General features: G+C 37.5%; 2 protein-coding genes across 6 annotated transcripts; one reads left to right on the top strand and one right to left on the bottom strand.

The window, feature by feature from the left end:
• Window positions 1-155: 155 nt before the first annotated feature.
• On the bottom strand, window positions 156-18344 carry LOC143349259 (uncharacterized). 5 transcript variants are annotated; one of them, XR_013080882.1, is made up of 8 exons: window positions 17671-18344; window positions 11267-11309; window positions 10873-11048; window positions 5052-5314; window positions 4610-4936; window positions 3927-4553; window positions 2606-3558; window positions 156-2176 (listed from the first exon to the last, which is right to left on the bottom strand). XR_013080882.1 is itself a non-coding variant. In XM_076780362.1 (8 exons), exons 5-8 carry the CDS (start codon window positions 5292-5294, stop codon window positions 3346-3348), a joined length of 1410 nt encoding a protein of 469 aa, XP_076636477.1. In that variant the 5' UTR covers window positions 5295-5314; window positions 10873-11048; window positions 11267-11309; window positions 17671-17816; window positions 17895-18344; the 3' UTR covers window positions 156-3345. The 5 variants fall into 5 exon arrangements, 4 of the variants coding, with proteins under 4 accessions (XP_076636477.1, XP_076636476.1, XP_076636478.1 ...); XM_076780362.1 differs by having other exon boundaries at window positions 156-3558; window positions 17671-17816; window positions 17895-18344; XM_076780361.1 differs by having other exon boundaries at window positions 156-3558.
• Def2 (defensin 2) lies at window positions 5821-6524 on the top strand. Its single transcript, XM_076780366.1, has 2 exons — window positions 5821-5979; window positions 6147-6524. Exons 1-2 carry the CDS (start codon window positions 5901-5903, stop codon window positions 6359-6361), a joined length of 294 nt encoding a protein of 97 aa, XP_076636481.1. The 5' UTR covers window positions 5821-5900; the 3' UTR covers window positions 6362-6524.
• Window positions 18345-18723: the final 379 nt, after the last annotated feature.

Below are 18723 nucleotides of genomic sequence, written 5' to 3'. Positions count from 1 at the left end.
CTCTGGATATTCTAAACATAACATAACATAACATAACAAAAATGGTTCGATCGACGTTTAACTAAAGAACTTGTAAGAAGATCCTAGTCTGAATCGTATACAAATAATTATTCGATTGTTACTAGCATCGTAAAGAAAGTATCTATGACACGTGATACATTTTTGTAGATTTTATTAATTTTGCGAAAGGTGAAACCATAAATACAATATCAGGATTATGTCAACGTTATTTCGTACAAGTAACAACACGTGTACATAACAGTCATATTCAATGAAACATGTATATCTGGTAAATTCATTTTCTTTTCCAACATTCGTATATCGACGAAACCGCCATAATTATTTGCACTTATTCATTTCTTTGAATATTCTAAGGGTACTTTAATAATGATCATTCGACGAAACAGACATTACTTACACTCTGGTAATCTACACAATATTTAACTATACTGTACTATACAAATTAAGTCAGCGCATCATTATTAAAAGTATACCTCAATTTTTATACACACACAATATATTACAGTTATTTGACGAGCCTTTGTCCAGCAAAGGCAAATTAATACACGCATTATATTTTTCTTGGTAATGTTCTTTGAGTATTGTTTTTCTTCAATAGGAATATCATCAACGTTGAATGATGTAATTTTTAAGCGTATGAAAATACAAGAAAGCCCATTATATTGACGGATTTAATCATGACGGATTGTCACTCTCTAATCACGAGAATCGCGTTAATAGATTTACGATTATGATTACGATGTAACCACTAGGGTGAGAAAAAGTTAAGCAGCCCTGGCAGGAATGAATAAAAATAATAATTCTATTAGTGTTACAAATTATTAAATTTTGATAGTTTCGTTTAAAAGAGAAATATTTAAACGTACACTCGCGATTAGAGGTTGTAGTTTATCTGTTTTCGAAACATTACGCTTGGAGCTTCTTTTAATTATACCTTTTGTACGAATCGCGATACTACGTATGATCGATATACTTTGATTCACAAGTCTTCTCGTTCAACAATATTCCCATTTAAATCGGACATTTTTCCATAAAAAAGCAATTCTTCTTTATAGAACACCACATAACATTTATTGTACGACATTATTTAGTTATACTTGAAAATCGGGGTTTCAGTTTTCGAGTTTAATTTAGTTACGCTTTGGAACTAGATACTCTGCATTAAGCATAGAGATTCAACAGATATTTGTCCACATTTATGTAGTAAAAGCTACATCGATTTAATTGTTCAGATCTAGGAAGGGTTTGTTCGTGGGTTGATACCTAATTTTCCAATCGCGCAACATTTTCTAATTCTGATTTTACCGAAACAACATATTTTACCAACCAAAAGCACGTTTTTGATCCTAATATTTGTTCCCCCTTTTTAAATTGATCGTTTAATAACGATATTCACTTTGCTAGGGAAGTTTCTCGCATATTGCTATAAATAAATACTCGTTTTAATATTATCAAATTTCGAGCGTTTTTACGCAGTTTATAGTACTGCATCGTTAACGAAACAAAGCATCACAATTTTTCATAACCGGTTTTAACTTGGAAAAATTATAATAAAGATAGTTATACGATAAAACTTTCCTTGTGCTTTACGTGAAAATACTGATAATAGTTGGCGATAATATTCTTTTCTTTTATGCTTGTCTGTAAGTGAAATCTTTCATTTGTTAATGGAATGTTTGCAATAAAAAAACTGCAATATAATGATAAAGTTTTTCAATAGAAAATTGATATTAAACTATTACGTGATAATATGTAGTTAGACCACCTTCAGCATTATTCTATACTAGGATTGATATTAACGTGAAATGCATTATAATCTAAAAATAAAAATAGTTGTTGCGTATGTTATCAGATATTCTTCAGATTTTGCAAAAATAATCTTTATAGTCGTGCCTTACAGCGGCCATAAAAGTATTTTCAAATATTTACCTTAAGTTATGCGTCTTGTTTCGTAAAGTGTTTGATTGCAAAGGCTCGAATATTTTAGTGAACTGTTGGACGTATGTACGTGAATTCTCGAGAACAGCAATGGTTTAAATTAAAATTCGAAGAGACTGAACACGAATGTAATCTCAAATATTTTTAATTGCTTTAATTTATTTTCGTTTCTTTCTTCTTCGTTTAATTATCTGGGTCTTATTTGTGGAAAAATATTCTGAAATAAAATAATTAAATTGATAATTGAAATAGTAAAAACATATACGTATAGTAAAGGACAGTGCTTCTCAAACTTTACTTCCTTATGAACTTGTTCAGCAAAGGAAAATTGTTGGTGGACTTGTTAAAGTAGAATTAAATTATTATTCTATTAATATATTTTTAAACTATTTCTTAGAAAACTATATTTACCTTTTAAAATCTTTTAATTAAAACGTTTTGGACGTTGTTTACTAAAGCAACATACAAAAGATTTATTCGCGGAAGTATAAGATGTAAAAAGAGTTGTTCGTTCCACCGTATGATATGTTTCTTTTCTTCTCCTGTAAACTTGCAAACCCTCATCGACGCGTTAGCAGGTCACCAGGGATCTGCACATCACAGTTTGAGAAGCACCGACATACGAGACGACACGTGTAAACGATACCTGAAATTTTTAAGGATCCTAATCCCTCGAATGGTCTGTCCTATTTATTGAATTTTATTTTTAAAAAAATCTTTCCTTACAAAGTTTCCGTAAAATCAGAAAGGATTCCAAGGACTATTTCCGAACTATCTTTCGAGTACTCTTTATAAAGACGTATAATAAATAAGAAATACACCTTAGTCTCATAAAATTTTAGCGCAGCTGCAAACGTAGCATGGGAAGATAAAAATATTTAATAAAAACGAACCGATGTATTGTATACATTTTGATACAAGCAAAAGTCCTGCATTGTTTCACTGTAACTAAATGGAAAAAGAAACACAGAAAAATATCGAAAGGATGTACTAGGAAAATGTGTTGCAAATTACAAGTTCCGACGTTCCGTTGGAAGAACCCGTAACTATAGTCAAGAGCAGCATTACAAGTATTGTTTGGCCCGTATTGGTTCTTTATATTACTGCCTTTTGCAGTATACATATAACTTGATGACTTGGTTAGAAAAGACTCGCGATGGGACGAATGGTAGCTGCACTAAAAAAGGAAGTTTAATATCTCCAAGATTGTTCGAATCAGGAGGATATTGACTTGGTTACAGATGTCTATGACGCTGCTCTCGACTTAAAGGGGGGGGGATATATCAGTCACTGATAGATCAGCTATTAGGTCGCATTAATTTCTGAATAAATCCTTAAACGAAGAAGCGTTAATCGATCGAATAAAACCACGTTCGTATTTGCATACTACTTAACGAAGAGGTCTTTCAAGGAGGAACAGATTGATTGTTCGCAAGATTCGGTTTGCTCTTGGTCTTTGTTGCCGCCTGAGAACCAATTCGCCACTTTGCTCGATTTCTGTTTGTTCGGCGATATCGAAGTTTTCCCAGTTGATCCGGATGCTTCCGCGTCGTTTCCTCTCTGTGCTGTCAAAATTTTCTCGATCGCAGTACCTAAAACCTACAAACGTAACTTGTGCTTCGATAAATTTGTCGTTTAACTGCTTCCATGGAAATAGGGCATTTTTAATAAATTATTTTCAAACAATGTAAAATAAGAAATAAAAGAAAACGGCACTGAAAATAATCGTTAGGAAAGTATAGAAAAATATTTATACTGCAATGGAAGACCGTTTGAACATTTGTTGTAGTGCGAGTATCCCATAAGATCTGTAAAGTACAGCAAATAGCAATATCGAAGCGGTATAGCACTTGGACTAGAATAAAAAAATTGTTGCGTAAAAATGAATAAAATTCCATTGAAAAAGAAGCTGAACGGAAGAGAAGAATCGAATAGGGATAAATAAAGAAGTGGAATTTTCGAGTTACCTGAGCATCTACTTTGGTGCCACTCGTATCGTCCCAGACGACTTTGTGTCTGATATCGGTGATGGGTGACGTTTTCCCGATCGTTTCCTTGACCGCTTTCACGACTTTCGATTTATTGAACTTAAAATTTAGACTGGCCGTTATTAAATCCTCCGGTTTCTGCTTCTTCGACATCGGCTGATGTCTCTTCGTAAACCAGTTGGACGGCGCCGGAATGGAAGAAGCGATTGCTTTCGAGGAGCCAGTGAATTTCCCTTTGGTTCCGTGAAGGATCGACACGTCGAAACTGTTGGATCGAAAGCTCTTCAATCGACTTCGCTTTTGCTCGGCTGTTTTTCCCGACCAACTGGACTTGCTTTCCTCTCGCGACGTCGAAGCTTCCTCGCCGCATCTGTTGATCTCCGTCGCGGACGACGCCAAAGAGCTCAGGATCGATATTAGGTCGGTGTTGGAGCAGACAATGCCTGCAGCTCCGGAAATGGATGAGCCTGTTTTCGGTATTTCCGAAGCTCGTCTCTGCAGAGGCGTTTTCTGGTACTGCGTGTAACGCTGGGAGGAGCTGTTACCCTCCAAAGATTGAATCTCGCAAACTTGTTCCGTCGACGTCTTGTACATCTTTAGGCGCACCTGAAATCGATCGTCTTTGGTCAGATTTTCCCTCTAAAGAGGAAAGCGGTCCTCACCTTTCTTGCTTTTATTTCCGTGATGTTGTCCATGATATCTAGCTGAAGATTGTGCGTGCTTCCGCTGTTGCTCGGCGGCCCCGAAATCCCAGACTTGGAGTCTCGACGACCAGGTAAAATTCTCGACCCCCCACCCAGCGGAAAAGCGGCAAAGGACTCGCGACGATCGCGATTAAACAGAGTCGACGGGACTTTGGAAATCGTAATAACGGAATACCTTCGACCATCGGATTGAGGGGCTGGTGCCTGAGAGAGAGTCGCCAGAAAAGCTGCCTCCTTTGGCGACGGTCCCGATCCTTCACCGCCACGTTCGCTTAATCGTCTCACCTGTCGATGGAAACCCGTTTTAGTAAGGTGGTTTAAATTCTTTTTCATGGATCGGTGAAATAAATTCAAGAGGTGCAAAGAATGCGTTCTTTACCGCGCAACGATCAGACGATACCTGAGACGCGGTTATTCCGGAAGTGCATTGCGGAGTCGGCAAAGAGTGTTTCCTGGTTTCTCGCCACGGAGACAACAGATAAGGATTCAAGGAAGGCGAATCTGGATCCCGGCTTCGCGGAGGAGACTCGTTTCTACGTCGTTCAGCTTCCTCCTCTCCCAATGTGCTTTCCTCGACGATGATCTGCGGTTCGCCACCTCCGCTTCCTGCGTTTAGGTTCAAGCTATTCGACTGCCTCCTCATTTTGTTTAAAACGCACTATCCTGCGAACCAACGAAACCGTCCGTCAATTAAATGTTTCATCTTTGCAGGTTATTGCTTCGCACACTTTCATTACAGTACGGTAATTTCTTTCAAGGTATCACTCTCTTAAGATAATGGTAGAGACAGACAGACAAATTTTCTATTCAAACTTCCGATCGTGCACATTCCTTTATTTGTGGCTCGTTTATCTGAATGCTCGATTAAGTAATCCACGACTGATGTATTGCATAACATCGATTTATCATACAAATTGCAAGCCGTGACCTAGCTTGCCGAGATAATCGGCGTAAATATTACGAGTAATATCGAGGCAGCGGAGAAAACGCTTTCCTCGAACACAGACGTAATTTCCCATTATTTCATTTATCTTGCATAATTTTTTGCCAAGTGCGCATCTACGAAAAGAATTTCGCCACTGACTCGTACATGGAAATTCCACGTAACGAAAGACAACAAGGAAAGCGATAGCTCGATCAAGTATATAAGCAGCAGTTTTCATTTCTCAAGCATCAATTGATCCGTAAGTCAATTCAAGAGAGTGTTAATCTTATACTTGTTTTCATTTAGAATTCTCTTTTAAGAAACATGAAGCTTCTCGTTCTTTTCTGCGTTTTTCTTGCCATCGCTTGTGTCTCTGCTGCGCCTAGTTATATTTCCAATCTTGGTGAGTAAGACAAATTATTATAATAACACACCCACGTATACGAAATAATAAAAGTTATAAAAATACACGTTAAATCGACGTGTACTGTAAATCTAGAGTTAACAGACACGAACAATACATATTCAGTTTCGTCACTGTGTGTTGGGATAAGAATGATTTTTTTTCAGAGGAAATGGAATATTCCACGGACATGGCAGAAATGGAAAACATGGCTGGTACCGGGGATTTTGAAAAACCAATTCGACACCGGCGGGTAACGTGCGACGTTCTATCGTTTCAAACGTTATGGTTCGGCGTTAACGATTCTGCTTGCGCAGTCAGATGTTTATCCCAAGGACGCAAAGGTGGCCGGTGCGAAAATGGCGTTTGCGTATGCCGCTAGTAAAGTACTTACTTTATTGGATGCTGTAAACAAGCAAATCTACAACACCTGCATTCGATATCCGATATTTATTACGTACACTATTACAAATTTCTCACCTCTATGTGTAACGTGTGCTCAATTATAGTATTGCAATTTAATAAAGACGTTTTATTTACGTTGATACCTAGTGTTCGAATCATTCGATCAAACCCGTACCTTTTAACTTTGTATTTGGACCAGCAAGTACATAGATGGAAAACTAAAATTTTTAATCGCGTCAGCTGTCTCAGTCTGTCTCTGTCAGCTTTCTAGCAATTGTGCATTCGACGTTAAACATCAAAGGAACGACACGTAAGTTCCTGCGTGTCGTGGAGCACTTGTCAAACGTTCTTTGATTCAGTGAAACGCTACTTCCGCTTTGATCAACTTGTCAGGGATTAGTAGTAACAGGGTATGGTTGGATTTCAAAGTAGCGACGTTTAAAAAACTCGATAGAATTTTTCCAAATATCTCGAAAACTACCGACCGCCTATTTTATTGTTTAAAACGAACAAAATCCATGAAGAAGGTATCCATCGTCGACAACTTGACCATGTTTTTAAAGGTGTTCAAGTAATACCAGGCGCAAGTATAATTCTGTACGCGTACCTCGGTTGGAAGTTTAAGTGGAATCTTATTTTGACAAGTCCAAATCTCAGCTTGGAAATTCACCGAGGATTCCCTTTTAAATGAAAAACTTTGGTGCACGTAAACGTAGTTGAATCAACTTTCGAACAACTATTTTCGAGTAATATAATTTTCTGCTTCGTACCCCTAGTTAAGAAGAAGCAAACCATTCAAGAAATTCCTGGAGTTTGGTTAGATAGTAAAAGCAATAGCTTCGTCTATTTATCGTTCGTTTCAACGACTGTTTACGCTTCCCTTTTTTAACTAAAACAATCGGTTTTTACACAATATGATTACTTGTTACTTTTCCGTATCTAACGGATGTTTTACGCGTTCGAATGAAAATATATCGATGTACGTCGAGAGCTTAAACGAATACACTTGCTTAGAAATGAGAACTGCAACGAGACGAAGGGAACTACGTTCGGTATTATCTGTTCATTTCATGCAGCTGCAAAGTTAAATTGAGAATCACGCATTTACGGAAAGTAATATCCTTCTTAAGCGGCGACACTGAAATAGTCAAGAGAAGTGGGGGGGTACGTCACTCGGAACTTTCAATTATAGCAACCAAGTTAAGAAACAGTTTATACAGATACTGTAAGATCCCTCTTAACGATATCCTGTATAACGTTGTTTCGTTGTAACGCTTCTTCCGCGCTTCGCGAACGAAATGCACGCGTTAAATTTTTAAAAATACTGGTCGGTGGACTGGTCGTTGAATATTTTTGGATTTTTAAATGAAAAACAAGAATCCTTTAATAGTAAGAAAATAGGCAAACGCAAGATTTCGATCTACCTAGAATAAATAGAACGTAAAACATATAGTATCGAGTCACGGGAGACTCCGTATTATCTCGCAAGTAGTATTGGTCAACGACTAGTCAGACACTGGTCTGGTTATCGTTCGATATTGTTTTGTTCGATTGTTTTAAAATATTTTTGCTATCGCAAAGGGTGGGGCTTGGTTCAAGCATGGTCCAGTCAATCGACTGCGCCCAAATGCGATTCCTTAAAAGATATCGAGTGATATCCAATAAACCAAAGACCTGGTGAGTGCAGCTTTAGATAGTGTATCGATCGTGCTTCGCGACAACGGTTCACCCTTAGAGGTACAAAGTTAAAGCGCACTGAGAGTTTCTGGTTAGATATATGTATATATATATATGTATGTATATATATATTTTTCTATGTATACATAGACGGGTTGCTAACATTAGGCCGCGTGATTCGGCGAGCCGTACAACCCCTTGTATGCATATTTTACGTCATCCTCCGATGCATTTTGACGTCACGTGTTGTTTGTGACATTGCGAACCGCGTGTCCAGGTTGCAGGTACCGCAACATCGCACAAAAGAGACTCGACGACGATGTACTATGCCTCGACATCGTTGTTAGCAAACTTCCACGTTGAAAAATGTCGCGACCCGGTTTTCCCGTCAAACTTTAACAACTTTCTTATCGTACTGGGTATTAGATGTCAGAAAGGCAGTAATATCGTGCGAGTTTCGTATCAACTGCTGCTACCTTTCTGTCGGAAGAACGGATAAATGGCAACCTAAAATAGTATAAAGCGAGGGGGGTACACGGATCTTACACAACAGGGCACGACACGGAATTAGGGCAGATCGGAAGTAAAATTTTTAACAAGAATATTTTCCAATAACTCGAGGAATAAAATTCGCATTTTTAAACGTATATTTTGCTTGAAAACTCGCACACAATGTTTCCAAAGACTCGCTTTAGCACTGAAAGTTCAGTTCATGGTCGTGCTTAATCCTGGAATGAAATCGAAGGTCGACCGTCGTTTTACAGAACTCTTCTCTTTTATCTACTTGAGCGTAGCGCGACATTGAGCGATGGTCCATTGCGCTACGAATTTTATCTGGACATTGATGAAACAAAGATAGAAGATACTCGATAAAAGACATCCGCTGTAGCTAATAATCCCCAATTAACTTCACGCATAGAACGTAAATGCGAGCAAAGTCGATATCCTCGAACTTTCCCAGTAATTGGATAATAATTCCAATCGTCTCAACGATTCTTCTGCAGGTTGAATTGGTAATCGGTACTTGTAGTTTTACTAGTGGATAACGTGCACGTGTTTCGTCGTCTTTTAGAAGATGCCAATTCGTAATCGATGAAATCGTATCGAGTACCACTTTCGTTTAATTTTCCCTAATGCAATTTTTTGTTCCGTCTTTGAGTATTTTCGAGATACAGGTTTTCTCAGTCGCGTGGTAGCAAAATTCAAGAGGGACGGTTTATTTGATATTTCAAGGTAAGAGGTTGGTGCTTTAATAAAACGTTTTCGATTGCTGGGAGGGAACTCGTTCGCATCAGATACTAAGCGAAGTTAGTTATTCCCGACAAAAGGGAGCTTCCTCCTGAGAGGAAATTTTGTTCAGGGAAGGAAAAATTTACGTGATTCGCATGATTATCGATTCGCCGAAGGCAGGAAGGAACGATAAAAGGGAGGGAGACTTTACATGCTTCGATAGGAACGAAGCAGAGTACTGTCGAAGAATAGGATATCGCGAAAGTAGAGGGCTTAATACGCTGGAACGGTATGTTAATGGAAATCGATATGGAAAATGTTGTTTGGTGAAATGGTTGCTCCAACGATTTTCTCAAATTTACGAATATTATCCTACAAAGCAGCGATTTTCAATCTTTTTTATTTCGCGGCTAGCATTTCTCAATATTTTAGTATGATCCGGAATTTGCATTACGTTGCACGGTTTTTAAATAATTCATGTTAGGATTACTTAAATTTATACGTAGCAATTTTAGCGGTGCAATTGAAATTGCAGTAGATGTATTCATCGATGCAGAATGTTTGCTGAAAGCACGATTAAATAGTAGAGCATCCAATGTTCAATAGCGTTAAAATAAATATTTGTACTTGTCCTGTATTTTAGAGAGAAACGTTCACGTACGTGTACATCATTATAACGTTGTTACTTGTTTGCGATTTTTCGATTATGATCGTTTTCAGACCAAACTACCGCTTTTTACACGTTTCCAACAGAATTTAGTTACACGAAATCCTGTACCAAGTTTTACTGATTTATCGATATACGCGAACAAACTGTAAAAGTACCAATTTATTTTTCGCCTGTCTTCTATGATCCGACGCAAACCCTGAACCTAACTATTATCACGCTACGACGGAAAGTTGCTATTTCTAATTAAAAGACTTAATTAGAAAGTTACATCGAATATTTTGTTACGTCCAAAGTTGTACGATGTCGGGAATTGAAGTATAATTCGTGTTAATAGTGTACACCGCAGCAAATCGTAGTTTCTGTGTCCGCAACTCGCGAGCTATAATTCGCTAGATATGGCAGCTACAGAGACAATTACCGAGCAAAAGATATTACCATTGGTAAAACAGCGAATTAGGAAGCAAGACCACGGGGGTTGTACCATGTTTTGGAGGAGGAGGAGAAACCGTGATCTTTACAAGCATCCTCGAACTTGTGTTATTCGAGCGCGGCTCACGGGACGTGGATTTCCATAACTATTAATATTAGTTTCGACTACTAGAAAATTGGGATTAATTATCCAAAGCAAAATTCTGTCCTTCCAAGTCGAATTTCTTTTTGAATCTATATTAATTCGAGAAGAAACGTTTCACGCGTGCTTCGAGCGTTGAAAGGAATAGTTGTAAAAGTATACCGTGTACGTATTATCTTGGGGAATGGGCAGAGGGATTCAGGTCGATATTATTCATCGTGTGACTCGAACTTTATCGACATTATGCTTTCATAGGGATCTACGTGCAACGTAGATAGCGTCAGGATGGCCAAGAATCGACTGAATAAATTTTAATTTTCCAGACCGCTGGCTTACTCACCTGTTGGATGTAGATAACAAAGTTAAATTAACTACGCGATGCTCTTCTACACATGTACGAATGTACTTTCTGCTCTTTTCCTTTCCGCCCTTTCCTTTACCCTTATTAAGAGTTAACTCGTTATCTCTTTAAATACTTTTCTGAACCGACGTCACTGAGAGTCCACGATAAAACACCTACAAAAAGAAATTACCATGGGATGCATTCTTTAATCCTTTAAATTTCCTTTAATTTTCGCTCTATCAATGTTTAAATTGCTTATTCTGTTTGTTACGATCAATGACATCGATTGCAAAGTTCTGCAAGAATTCAATGTCCTCGAAAATCCTGGGATTTTCTATTCCAACGGTATCGATAAATTAAAAACGCTAAATAAAAACGAAATGTTACTTACATTAAAAGGTAGGCCGATTCAAATGTCGTTTGGTGTTTGGTACCTACAACAAATCGAAACACGTATTTCAAATGATTACGTGTAATAATTATACGACAATTAAAGTTGAATAAACATACAATAACCTAGCAAGTTAATAGCAATCTAACGTTCGAAGCGATAAATTGCGAACAACTAAAAGTCTTATTTAGCTCATGATCCTGGATTTTATCGATAACATATTGTATTAAAGCCACAATTTCACGGATGTGTTCTGTCCCGTGTTGGTGGCTTCGTAAGTTCAGTCAGGATTAGGGTTGGATTGGGTTGTGTGCAGGATTATGCGCGCGGGGTTTACGAATGATTAAAGGATTTAAATTCTCCGTCCGATTCACGATAACTTTTTGTTCATTGAACAAGTCGAAGCAAACTTAAACAATCAATAGACTCCATGTATTTAGAAAGTATGACGACGCCAGAGAAAACGTCCTTAGAATCAGATATAATATCTGCATATCTAACACTTATTTTTTCGACTTTAAATAATTATGCTTTAAGATGTTGAGAAAGGTCTGCTAAGGTTTTACGTAAATAGAAAAAAAACGTTACGTATAAGAGAATTGAATTGATTTTGCATATAATACAAATACTTGACCTTCACCGAGCACAGTGTGCTATATTTAATCGCAGAGAGAATTGTTTGAAAAATAAAATAGGTTATAACTCGGAAACAAGGTCATATCGAACATATATTTCAATGAGCTTTTTATCTTATTGTTGTGCCCTGAATCCATCACTGCAGTATTTTCCACTTGTTAGGAAATAACTGAATGGGAAAATTTAGTCCAAAGAAAAATGAAAGAATTCTAAAAGGATATGTCTTTCTCTTCAAACTAGGAAACCTCGTTCAAGTAACGTAAATCTATTTTTTATGTTTACATATTTGTGGAAGACACGTTTTACATATCACTAAAAATGTTGACGCTAACAATCCTATCGCGAGAAAATAAAGATAGCACGCGTGTGCAATCGTTTTGTCTGGGAGTGCATATGATCGATCAACGATTCGAGCACAAGAGAGAATAGCTATGGCATGTCTGTGAATGGAAAGAGACAAAGAGAATGAGTGACGGTTATTTGCTCAAAGTCAAACGCAATCTACTCCCAATATGACGGTTGGCTACGTCGCTGCTGTATTATTTTGAAAATAATTCCAAGAAAAAATCACTCGTACGAATCAAAGATGAAATTTTTCAAATATTTATCACATCGTATCTTACGATTATTCCAACTAAAACCATTCGTAAAAGAACATCGTACTTTATTTTCGTACTCTTTTCTAACTGCACACTTACATGATATTAGTGTGTTGATTTGCATGCAACAGGTTCGTACACTGATATTTTAGGTTTACTGAATTTAGGTTTACACGACCGATGCATCGTTCTTGGGGATTTCAGTTTTACGGTTCGACACACGAGCACCCTCACCCTCACACCCGATTGGAATAATAGCTTCTACTCCCTAGAGTACGAATTCATAGAAGCAGTGTAGCTACGCGAATCTACATAAACGTTTCACGATGGATCTAGTTTACCGACATTGCTGTATCCTCGAATATTGGTAATCAATAAGATAAATAAATACCTAAATAGAGGCAAATACGTTACTGCCACCGAGATTCTTTCTAGCACCTTGTTGAAACCTACGATAAAATTGTCTAATCTCGCTAATGGCAAAATGTCATGGAAATATAGGTTCGTAAACGGTTTCTTTACGAGTTTGTAACCTTTCTAAACTACGTGTCCAAAGTTTTCGACAATGAACTTGAAGCAGAGCGTCGGGAACACGAAACTAAAGAAATGTTCAGTGTCTAGGCGACAGATTCGCTGGAAATATCCAGGTTCTAGTGGTTTCATTTTAACCAAGACCCCTCTGAAAGGCTATCGAACAGAGAATTCGCCCAGCGAGATCCGTTTTATGGTCAGACTCGAGCTTACTAACCGCCGCCGCCAGCAACAAACTCCAATCTGGTCGACAATCGATTCTAATTTCGAGGCAATCGCTCGGTATCGATCCAATAGCAGAGGGACGTAAATCTCTAGGCTAATTTCGTTTTGCTATTTCAAATCACATTTGAAAACGGAAATCGCCACCGAATATCCACGAGAGATAATTCGCGGTGGCGTACGTAGGTACCTAGAACGTCGACTTTCTCTTTATTACCTCCTAATTAATTCTGATTTCTGCGTGGGGATACTGAAGCTCGTAATGCCAGAAAATAGAATGGGGAAAAGAAATACGAGGAAACTGTGTATCGTGCAATACTGTTTTTCACACAAATAACCTACATTGCGACTCATTTTATTAATTTTTTCATCAAATTATCTTAGCATCTATCAACTCGTTTGCATGGTTTCGAAACACGAAAGATATGCCTGCCCCTTGTCGTCGAATATATTTTTAGCAAATTTAAGTAAAAATAATCAAAGATCGGTTAGAAAGAGAGTTTTATATTGCGAATCGGTTTTCCTGTCTTTCCAACAGAATATTGCACGAGCCTTTTTAGAATGAGACCGGTTTAAGTAGAGAAAGAAAAGTTGGAAATTGAGTTTTCCGCTTGTTATTTGTTATTACAAAGTCCATTTAAAATCACAGTGAAACGAGTTGGCGGGTTACTTATTAACTCTGCACCAAATTGCATTCTATGCAATTCTCGATGAAACACATTTGTTATTCGGAACGAAAACTAGGAACAGGAGATTTGTACATATAAAACGTTTCTTTTGACTAATTAAGAATTTTATAACTTTAAACTATTATAAGACGAAAATAATAATTCGCATTCTTAGTTATTAGAAAACTAGAATCACGCCTTAGGTTTTAGTCTATTCCTTTTTGCCTATTAAACATATCAATAATATAACGTTTTCCGTAGGTTGATCTTGCTCTTCTCTTTCAGCATTTCGTTTTTAAAATAACCGACGAGTTGTTTTATTCGATAGTATTCAATCCCATATTTAAAGAAGCAGAGGAAAATGTACAAATGACGTTCCATAATTGTTATTACTTTTTCCAAAGATATTACGATAAAGACTTTTCAACAATTTTTTTTATAAATTAATTATATTTCTGCTTTATGATAATACCACGGCCGTATAGATATCATATTTAAAATCATTAATTCGTATTTGGTTCAACTGCAGGAAGCACTTTTATGCATTCCGTTTCCTCGTATATTTTATTAAGAGTCCATAAACTAGAAGAAATGCCCCTACAGGGAGATATTACTCCGATTTGATTTTATCAATGTAAAATATGACCACGCGTATGGGAATATTTTGTTAAACGGAAATCTCAAGATATACCTTTACGAAAAGGATTGAAAATTCACTTTGATTCGAACGAGGTTGACCCTATTTTTAGTACTCGAATCTTTTTTTTTTTTGTATTTCAAATTGTTAACAAATATTTGAAGCGTTCTGAATCAAGTTATCGATTTACAGCTGAATGTAGAGCCCCTCTGGTTTCGAATTTACTTTATTTCTCACATTCCGTGACATTTATTCGCTGACAGTCGCAAACTTTAACCGTTTCCAGTTTTAACAGAAAAAAATCTAAAGTTGAAATATACAGGGGGGTGTTCGGCCAGCCCTGGGAAAAATTGTAATGGATAATAGGAGGAAAATCAACAACACCAATTTTTTGATGGAAGCTTCTTTAAAAAGTTATCAACGTTTAAAGTTCCGCCCGTACAAATTTTGGGGGAATTTTCCTCGCAAGTGGGTAGGATTTCGGGGGTATGCCTATTCACCAAAAATTATTCCAATTGACCGAATATAATTTTTCCAGAACGATTTGGAATTGTTTAATTTAATATTTGAATAACTTTTTAAGAAAGCCTCGGTCAACAAGACAGAATCTCCCATTAAAATTTTTCCCAAGGCTGGCCAAACAACCTGTATACTATGAGAGACTATTTTTAAGCCAACTATTATTCGGTAAAGATGAATAGAAATTCACTGCACCATTTATGCTTGCAGGTTACAACGAAGCCAGCAAATAATAAATTCAAGGTGGCTTTTATTCTGTTATTATTGCTAGTAGTAGTGCTCCTATTGTAATATAAATTATACAATTTTTACCATTTCGTGCATCGATAACGGCTGCTCGTTTTAAAATTGTAAAATTTCCGATCGATGAATCCTGGCGCAGAAATTTTCACCATTGCAACAAACGTCCGTTACGAACATCTGCGTTAATTAAAATATGCATTGGAAATAAAACGGCCGGTTACGTTCGACGGAAATAGACATTCCGTTTAACCGAGGCAACGTACGATTATTTGTAGAGAAATGACGATTCGTTCAGGCTGATTCTCGAATATTGGACGAAAAAGTTATCGATTGTAAAATATTACTTAAACGGAAGGAATCCGAATAACGTAAACATAATTAAAAGTTTGCGAATGGGGATGGAAAAGGTCAGGACGGAATAATCAAAGTAGAAAGTTGAAAATATCAAAATTGAGATAATGGACGTTTTAAAATCGATAGAGCGCGAATAAAATTGCGTTAACTGTAACGTCGTCGTTATTGCAAGCATACAGTTTGAAAGTTACGCATATAATTGTATAAACGTAGTTAGTTTCATACGTGAGCATAAATATGAAGCCGTGTCGAGTAATCGAGTTAACACAGAGTGTGCATCTTCTAAGGTTGAATTGTAATTGTAAATTCGGTTAATTTTTGGTATTAGAAATCTGTTGTCGTTGGACACGAAAGGGTAGAAAATGGATTCGATAGTAACTCTGGCATGTCTGTATGTCCAATAATTCCTCGAATAAAAATGTCAAACATTGCTCGAAACTAGGAGGCAGACTCCTAAACGAAGGAACAAATAAACGAGATCGCTTTGTTGTTTCGTTCGTCATAGAAATTGGCTTCCTGCGATCGATACGCTCAGATTGGCACGCGTGTTTGCAATTGTTGCAAAGACACAAAACTAAATTAAAAGGAGAAGAAAGAATGGAAATGAAATAAAATGTTACCTCGACCGATTGCTGGTAAATAAAATAGATCGGTAGTCTCGTTTCCCCGTTTCGTTAATTTCCACTCGGTTTTTCCTACCTTCCCCCCCATATTATAGTGCGGTGTTAGCTTATAACGGGCAAATTGAAATTTCAGACTTGATGAATTTACAAGATTAAACGTAAACTCGTCTTGTTTCGTATAATAAAATCGACGTTGCGTCTCGGATGTCCTGTCCTGGGGAAAACTTGAAACGGATTTAATGGAAATACACACTTTCTAAAGGGATAGAACAAGGTGACGCAAGAAAATGATATTGCACGCAACAAATATTTCCCTCGATATTCCTGCCGGGGCGTAAATACAATTCAACGTTTGCAATTACACATGCTGGGAATATTCGTTTTGCGGCATTGTCGAGATTGTTGCCGATACGTTCGACGAAGTTGTTTCGACATCACTTTGGAAATACGAAAAGACGAAAATAGATAAATTTAAATTGTGAAAAAAGTACGCAATGTACTTGATATGCAAAAATATAAGAAATTATTATATCTAGAGAGCTCCCACCCCATTAATTATCCTAAACTAGTTGAGAGAAAATATGTCTTATAAATTTGATTATATTTATAGTTGATTCGCATATAGGTTTCACCGTGTAAAACGATATACATACGATATAGAAAGCGGCTATCGTACATGTGTGTACTTTCGACGAAACGGATAAAAAACTATACCCATGAATCATAACTCTCCAACGACTCTTTGCGCGCAAGGTAAATGATAAAATTCAAGAAACAAGTATCCGAACCCTACCATTTCCAATATTTCCCAAGTTTACGAACATTTCCGATCGATGAGTGCCTTTCACGATGAGTAGGAAATTTAAACTTAATTTGCTTCTTCGTAGTTTTCTCTTCGATCTCAGTCAACGACGGTAATCTTGTTCCGAATTAATCGCTCTTGCCAAGATTACGTACAAAGACATAACGTGAATACTTTCTCAAGTTTAAGAATATTTTTAAAGCGAAAAGTACTTTCCCGGACATAAAAAAAGTTTTTAATCAATTTTCTTCTCTCCATCTGTCTCTTTCTCATTCTACTAAACGACGCAAGTTTTAATCGTAAGTAGTTGCTGTCATCGGACTTGTATTTGCTAATCAATTGTTTGAAAGATGAGAGAAAAAGGTGAATTTTGCACGAGTCGTCAGAGTGTCGGCTAGAAGGAAAAAATCACTGTTATTACCAATATAAGACGTTCTCGTTTGCTTGGCGGGATATTGAAAATTGAAATAACATAAAAGTTCGTCCAGCTTAACGTTGAAAGCCATCGAAAGTGGTAAAATCGGATATCGAAATAGTCGTAGACTCGAGTAAGGATAAATCATGACTTACCAGGAGAGTCGTATGGTGAGGTGAGCAAGACAGATGCCAGAGCAGTGTTCGTTGGGAGCCAAGTAGTAGCCAGGTTCGCGGTCGCACGAGGTGTATCCGGTGGCTACGACACGGTTATAGAAACCACTCGCCAAGAGTAGTTCTGTCTGTTGGCAGGTGTTACGTGCAACGACCTCGGTAACTTGTTTCTTGCGGTAAGTGCGTAGATACACTTCTTTACATACCGTTCAGCGTCGCGCCACTCAAACCAGAAGGGTAAGAACCTTTTCGATTCGATTCGACCGTAACACGCGAATAGGTTGGTCAGTGTTGCTCAGGGTGCAGGAAACATTTCAAGGTGATGCGGTACGAACGATGAAAAATCATCGACGGATACGCATCAACGACCCTACCACCCTGATAGTCGAAGCGGTACTGCGAAGCTCGCGATTCCGCGACCCGGCATCCCCCTCTACCATCGACCCAGACTCCACCGACCAACCAGCGACCCGGATTCTCAGCCGTTTAAATTCCTTCCCTTGGATCCGTCAGCAGCCGATGTCGGTTTTACGAAGGGGTGGAAAGCACTGACGCCACTTTTCGCGGTCTCACGTGTTGCTTCGCTGTAAACACCGATGATCTCTGGATTTCGTTCAATTACAGGAAACAACCCCTCCATTTTCGGGCTTTCCTACCTGTAACAGACAAACACCTCTAACGTGTTGTTATTTTTACCGAACCGAATCTTATCATCATGTTTGAAACCGATATTATACACAGACCAAACGTATATCGCGTATCATCGATTTTCATGTTTACTTCAATTAGTTTAGACAATCATTCGGTTGCATTCGATTACGACTGTTGCCCTATGTTAATTGTTATTAATTCTCCAATAGTCACGTACTACTATAATTATGTCATACGTATTAGTTACCTGTATCCGACAGGGAATTTACCTGAATAATTTATTACAATGCGAGATATTATTATGGTCGATGATACTCGAAATCTTTTCGACTGTACTCTACCCAAAGACAATATACCAATAGAGAACGTTCGAGTAAAAGCAAT

The sequence above is a fragment of the Colletes latitarsis genome, chromosome 13, assembly GCF_051014445.1.
Source record: "Colletes latitarsis isolate SP2378_abdomen chromosome 13, iyColLati1, whole genome shotgun sequence".
NCBI classification, from domain to species: Eukaryota; Metazoa; Arthropoda; class Insecta; order Hymenoptera; family Colletidae; genus Colletes; species Colletes latitarsis.
This window is presented reverse-complemented; position numbering and strand designations above follow the sequence as displayed.

Bases quoted from the DNA above. Each gene is read 5' to 3' on its own strand.
- Def2 (XM_076780366.1), top strand. From the start codon at position 5,901: ATGAAGCTTCTCGTTCTTTTCTGCGTTTTTCTTGCCATCGCTTGTGTC. The intron at 5,980-6,146 runs GTGAGTAAGACA...ATTTTTTTTCAG, and splicing joins TAGTTATATTTCCAATCTTG to AGGAAATGGAATATTCCACG.
- LOC143349259 (XM_076780361.1), bottom strand. From the start codon at position 5,294: ATGAGGAGGCAGTCGAATAGCTTGAACCTAAACGCAGGAAGCGGAGGT. The intron at 4,554-4,609 runs GTGAGGACCGCT...GATCGATTTCAG, and splicing joins CGGAAATAAAAGCAAGAAAG to GTGCGCCTAAAGATGTACAA. The intron at 3,559-3,926 runs GTAACTCGAAAA...TTACGTTTGTAG, and splicing joins GCACCAAAGTAGATGCTCAG to GTTTTAGGTACTGCGATCGA.